A 6932-nucleotide genomic window follows, 5' to 3' on the forward strand; every position below is an offset into this window, starting at 1 on the left:
AAGAATTATTTTAATGATTATTGGTATTGGGATAATATGAAAGTGTATGTATATTATTAAGTAAATGGCATGTAATAGATGAAGTAAGAGTGAAATTTCTTTAATGGAGGTGAATTTTTTCTTTAAAAGGTATGATATAAAGAATTCAGATAAGTATGAGCTTTATCTAGTAAACAAAGAATTACACGTTCTTCACACAAATATACTTTTATTGAAAACATAACCATCAAGTATGAGAAAACAAAACAAAAAGAAACCAATGTGATTTTTGCTGATTATTTGATACTGTGGTTTAACTACATGTTGAAATATTTTTTCCCAATATCCCCTTTTCCCCATCCAGAATAAACTACTGTGTCGTATAGATGTTATATTGTTTCGATCCTATAATATCCTGTTTTCAAACTGTGATGTTAATCCCTTTTGTACAATACAAAACCTGTTTATCCAAGTTGTGCTACAACTAATGAAATTCAGACCAGTAATTTAGAGTTAACTGTAAAATGAGGATGGATACCTCATTGCAGTTTTAATTAAGAGTTTCTCATAGGTACAGTATTTTTATGCATAGGTGAAACAGACAAGATTGGGATTTGACATGATAAATCTGTGAGATTAGATATCTTATTGAAAAGTTGTAGGTCTGTTTATTTATATTCTTTAGTTCTTTTATTCTTAAATACTAGTAAGAGACAAAAATTTGCAGTGTATCAGATCAGTTTTGATACTGTATATTTTTCTGTGAATGTGGTGTATATGTTAATGAAAAACAAGTGTTTCCCATATTGCAGTTTTTATAAGGATTTATTACTTGTGATTTCTTTCCTTTCCATATTGCTGTATTTACTTCTATGTTTTTCAGTTTGAAATGTCCCCATCCGGTTGCCACATGGACCTAGAACACACAGCTCCTGTAAAGATTGGCTCCATACCTCTAGTGCAATACTTCAGCAACTTTGTCCAAGGACCACCCACAAACTCAGCCCAACACATGAATCTGGCTTCAGTTCAGCCTCCAGTGCCTGCTTATTTCCCTCCTGGTCAGCCCCCATTACCAAATTATTCTCCAGCACCAGAACAGCACCCAGGGCTTGGCTTTGCTGCTATACCAGGTCAACAGCCAGTGCCAGGTCAGCCTCCAGTGATGAATCCTCCTGTAGTACCATATCAGCCTCCAGTTCCAGGTCAACAACCATTAATAGGTCAAGCACCTGTGCCTGGTCAGCCACCAGTACCAGGTGAACCACAAATGCCAGGTCAGCCTCCAGTGCCTGGATATGGTACTGGGCCAGGTCAGTCTTCAGTGTTGGGCTTTGCTCCATCCATACCAGGTCAGCAAGCAGTCCAGATGCCCTCCAACAATCCAGCCCAGCCTAGCATAGCAGTGTCCAGTGTCGATCAAAACACTTCGCCATACAACCCCAACTTCCAATCAGCATCTTACCCCATACCAGGGTCACCAAGATTTCCAGGAGTCGTACATTATCCTCAAATGCGTAAGTTTTTCATTTTTGTTACTTCTTTATTGTTGTTGGATGGTCACAATGTGTTTCATTTTTTGATATGCTATCTCATTGTATTTCAGATACAATATTCCTTGCCAAATTAAATGACTACTTCCATTTTCATATAAACATATCTGAAACTGGAAAGTCATGTACAATCAGCAACAAAAACGGTTTTGCTGTGCCAGACTGAGATTTGAGAATAACATACATACACATACACATACATACACATACACACGTACACACACACACACGTGTACATGTACACGTACACGTACATGGACACGGACATGTGCAATGTTTATTCTCAAAATTAAATGTTTTTTCCATTTTCTTTTTCTGATAGCCTTACCAACATACAACCAGTGTATGTTTGGAACGACCAGCATTGCGGAGATTGATAGTGATGTTGATGAAGGCCAGAATCATAACGAAGTGGGATTTGCACCTCATTATATATCCTATAACCTTGTAAACTCCAAGAGGCTCCAGTCAGGTATTGTTTAATATATTCAGAACATTTATTTTTGGAAAGCTTATATAGTTTCTCTCTTGTTTAGAGGTTTGTGATAAAAAGAAAATGATTCCAAGAAAATGAATGACTCATTTAGGCAAGTAATACGAGACACCATGTAGTATAATCTGAAATAATGTAATCCAGAATAATTTGAGGCATTATCCCTCAATATAACAGCTGCCTCTGTGGGCGATACCGTAGGGGTCATGGATGGCATAACCAGCGGAGTGAGTGACCTGCATATTCGCCATGACAGTGGGAGCAGTGGTTCTAGTGGAGACCATTATCGTGGAGGTAGGGCAGGATATCTCATTGTGAGGGCCAGTCTGTTCTTTGTGTCATTGTGAAGTAATGGCTGTGATTTTTTGGCATAAGTGGTGATATTTTTAGCACTTTTGATTTGTATTTTATGTTTGGTTCATTCATTTATTCATTCTGTTGATGTAGATTGTCTTTTGTCAATGGAAATGCTAGTGTCATTATGACTTTATCTTCAGGCTACAAGGCAGGTAAGTTCAGAATGACATAGCACGAAGTTTTCCAGTAGGGATAAAATTAGTTTTGGGTGTGGGGGCAAAATTGAGCTGAAATGGGTAGGTATTAGTTCTCTGTTTTAGTTATTATGTGTATGTGATTTGTCTATAGCAAGTATTTATTGTTAAGTCTTAGATGTCATTTTGCATGGAAGTGAATCAGATTTATGTGCTCATAAGTGTCAAGTTGCTAAACATATAGGTAGTGTTGTTTTTATGAAATATAAAGGAATGATCATAGATTATTGTTGGAATGCAGAAATTGTAATTTTGTTTTTGTTCATACGTTTATATTGATGTTACCTTAATATTTTTTTCTTTTCTTTTATTTTATTGCATTAATTTTTATCTGAACAGGGTACCAGGCACATAACTGACTTCAGAAGAACCGATAAGGGAATAGCATTCCTTTCTTTGGCAGTATGTAAGTGCAGCATGTGAAAGGAGACCAGTTATGGTTCTTTTGGAAAAAAAATGTAGAAACTTTTAACACAGACGAATGCTCTAACAGAATGAAAATTTATTAATATAAGTACAAATATCATTGAATATAATTTAACCCCCAAAGTATATGTGTGGAGTTTTTTTTTTAATAGAAATGGATTTTCTGTAGCAGAACATGGATTAGAAAGCTGTGCATCATATAGTGAAGGTCATGATAAAATATTTGTTTAATTTTAGGAAAAAATGTTTGTCACATAAAGTTAAACAGAATATGGATATACAGCCACAGAAACACTGAGGCAATCCTTTACATGTTTTCTTCTTGGGTTGCAATATGAAACTACAGTAATTGGATTTTTTTTTTTTTTTTTTTAAATCTTTTCTGACCATTTTGATTAGATTAGTGTGTCTTTTTAATTACAAGCATTATACATTGTTGTTATTAGATACTAAATATTGATATAATGATGTAATTAGATTTTACCACAATACATATTAGTTTGATTATAATATAAATTAATTTCATTGAAAGCACAAATATATTTTGTACTGAGTGCTTGTATACCTTAATTAATATGATACACAAACTGACTGTGTAATGGGAATTGAAAATAGATTCCTGTTTAAGATCTAGATTTTCAGCATTTCCTGGCAGAATGCTTTCCTCCATGGTTAAGTAATTTGCATAAAGTAATAAATCTACATAGTATACCGTTATTGGATATATTCTGTATTTTAAGTATTTTTGTACTTTGGGGGTTGACTCATTAGCTATTAAGAAGAGATATTTGCATCCTTCAAAGTGAAAAGAAAGTAAAAGCCTTAGTAGGAAATAATGATTATGTTTATTTTTTACCATCTTTTTACATCCAGAATTAGGATTTGTTTTAAAGTAACCCGATGATGACTGGGAGAAGATAAACCATCTCCAGGTGTATCCTCAATGGTTAAGACAAGATTAGAAACTAGTATTTGCATATATCATGCCTGTGACTGTATATTTTCATGGCTTGTCTCATAGTCACTGGCAGTGAATAAAACATTACTTATTATTTCTTATTTATATTTTACACTTGTTACTGGTTTCTGTATATCATTCACAGAATTCTTTTTAATGTATGTGTAAACTGTCCCTTCAGCCAAGACTAATAAGTAAGAATAACTTTTATTTCTCTTTTACATTAATTACAATACGATAGTATTGACAAAAAAATCTTATGGAGGTATAAGTTCTTCAGGATCCAGTCACTGATTGCAGTGAAGTCATACTCATGCCATACCTGCAATACTAAGGTTAATGTGCACCTGTGTAATTTTTAATGAGGTAAGGTTACTGGGTTATTTTTTAATTCATTTACCAGCCATATGTGTTTTTTATCAAGAAAAAATTGAAGATTTTTCTGGCCCAGATGGACATTTTAGCATTGGTTATTCAGCAAGGAATCAATTAATAGGCCTTCAAGACCTTCCCTGATGTTCCCCTTTTCTTGATTTTTTGGGAGAGTTAATTTTTTTCTTATGCTGTTAACCAGTTGGATGCCTTGTTATCTCACACGACCCAAAATTACCTGAGTGGCAACTCTTCTAGGTATTCCTTGTAGGCCTTGCTCACACAAACACTTGAGTGCAGTTTCAACGCTCCTTACCTCCCCTTTACAGTGTTTTTTCCTCTCTTTCTGCAAAATAATTTTTTTGTTTTTTTTTGCCATTTTTCAAGGTTTATATTTGTTATTTTGAAAAGCTGTAACATGATGGTAATAGCTGGTTTTCTTTGCACAGACTCCATATCCTCTCTCTAGGTAGTCTATAACAATAATAATAGAAATAAGTAACATTTCATTATTTGTGTCTTCTCTTTAAGATGTATTTTTGTATTATTCAATTTTCTTAAATACACCTTGTGCTGCTGGAAATGGAGCCAACACTCTTCCAGCCATGGCATACATATAGTACATTTCACTTATTTACTGGTGGAAACAATACAGGAGGCCCTTCCTAAATGCCCACTGAGTCTAATCTTCCTTCATGAACTTTGTGCAGTTGTGGTGAGTCATTCCCGTCACCACAGCCTTCAGTCAAATTTTTCATGATGGCATATTCACATCATCCCAGCCCTCGGCCAAATTTTTCCATGTTGGCACATTCCTGTCACTTGTCCCTTAGCCAAATTTTGGTCATGGTCTTCTCACCAGGTTTAATGGATTAACATCATTCATTATTGTTTTCGTTGTTGACTTTGGGCTGGTTAGAAAGTTATTATCACTACTAATAGCAGTAAAAGATAAAAAATGAACATCTCTCCAAAACAAAAGGGTAAACAGTGAGATCAGGTAGTACTAATAATTGACTCCTTGGCGGCTAAACTCTTGTGGAGCCTTTGGTGTGTTAGCACTGAAATGCTCATAAGTTTTCAACAAAAACATAGACATACTATTGTCAGTGTGAAATTTGAGTTAGTTTCATGTAATTTTCCTTACTAATTTCTTTACTCAGATTTAGAACCGGCAAGTATAATCTGTGCTTTATTGTGCATGAATATTATTACAAACTTGTGGCTAGGGAATTTATAATTTGGCTGCCATCATCATTGAAGAATATCAATGTTAACAAAAAACAGCCCAGCAGCTATTTTCTAGTTCTAGGTTATCAGTACAGGAAATAAACACAAGGGACCTCCAAAAAGACCTGCAAAATTAGATGGTTGAGATTAACCTTTGATATTCTCATCATGATGGATTTTTTATCCTTTCATCACATTAATGGCATGTTTTCACCAGTTTTTCTTCCTGTTAAGATAAAGAGCAGCTGCTCACGACCACAGCATGAGTCATCATCTGCATGATAGCTTAGGTAACTGCTTTTATTTTTTCATATCACCTCGTGGTAAGTTTTATGTAAACTACTTTTGCCCAGTTGCCCAAGTATCTAGGTTAATGCAAAGGAAACCAAACTTTTTGTATGATACTTTTAGTACTTTTATATGATGTTCAGTTTAGAAATCATATTTTTATCAATGTAACATTGTTATGAGAGGGAATTTTAAGTCAATATTTTTCCTTTAAAGGTATATTTTTTATATGGAATTCCACAAAACTGCTTTGTGCTTTTGTTATTGCAACCAGGGAGGCATGTATAAGCATGAGGACTAAATTCCGATATGGCTTTAGAAGTAAATTACTTTTCGAGAGGATCCTAGGTAAAATTAAAAATATACTGAATGACTCCTATTTAATTTGATGGTCAGTTTTAATGTAATTTATGGTAAAGATTGGTTAAGAAACAACAAACTTTGTGAAAGAAACTAAGATATTAATGCCTTGCAGTCATGTCGCATTTGAATTGTAAAGTTGTGTAATCTGAACTGGACACTACAGCCGTTTACTAGTGAGATATCAACTCAAAACATTTGCATCAACAGGGGATGCACCGCTCATTGTCCACCATCATGAGCATCACTCTAACTCTGACTCAGACAGCGAGAGACCAGCAGAGGCAGCGCAGACTAAAGATACCGGCTTCAACACCAAGGACACTGAGACCAACGCCAATGACAGTGATAAAGATACTGATACCAACAAGGATACTGGCAACGATAGTAGAGATGGTGATACCAAGGAGGAGGAACCTAAAACTGAGGAAAAAGTAGAAGATGCTGCAGAACCTGAGGAGAGCAAAGAATAATGTCATAGAGGTCAGTGTAATTCAGTAAGTTGGTCTTTAAAATGTCAGAAGTTTTACCTTAACTTTTTTGACACAACTGTTTACCGATGTTTATCATGTGTGCTATTTGTTGTTTAGTTGTAATATGATTTAATCATATAGTAGAATATTATGTTTATCTATATCTATAAATTTATTAGAGTAGGCCTATATGAAAGGTTTGATAATTTCTGTTTGTTTGAGACTTATTTTTTTCATATAGTTCATAAC

The 6932-nt window shown here is 34.6% G+C and overlaps 1 protein-coding gene across 6 annotated transcripts in view; it reads left to right on the forward strand.

The window, feature by feature from the left end:
• Positions 1 to 6558, forward strand: part of LOC125030677 (leucine-rich repeat extensin-like protein 3) — an 8567-nt gene extending 2009 nt beyond the window's left edge. For 2 of the 6 annotated variants that reach the window (XR_007115418.1, XR_007115422.1), the window contains exons 3-6: positions 863 to 1496; positions 1855 to 2004; positions 2203 to 5852; positions 6421 to 6556. Coding sequence is in view for 1 of the 6 variants with exons in the window: in XM_047620872.1 (XP_047476828.1) it covers positions 863 to 1496; positions 1855 to 2004; positions 2203 to 2319; positions 2916 to 2935 (921 nt within the window). In the remaining 5 variants the exon portion in view is untranslated. Of the gene's footprint in view, positions 1 to 862; positions 1497 to 1854; positions 2005 to 2202; positions 5853 to 6420 lie in introns of all 6 variants that reach the window. The other 4 variants (XR_007115421.1, XR_007115420.1, XM_047620872.1 and 1 more) reach the window with 4 other exon arrangements.
• The last annotated feature ends 374 nt before the right edge of the window (positions 6559 to 6932 follow it).

The sequence above is a fragment of the Penaeus chinensis genome, chromosome 11 (assembly GCF_019202785.1).
Source record: "Penaeus chinensis breed Huanghai No. 1 chromosome 11, ASM1920278v2, whole genome shotgun sequence".
In the NCBI taxonomy this organism is placed as follows: Eukaryota; Metazoa; Arthropoda; class Malacostraca; order Decapoda; family Penaeidae; genus Penaeus; species Penaeus chinensis.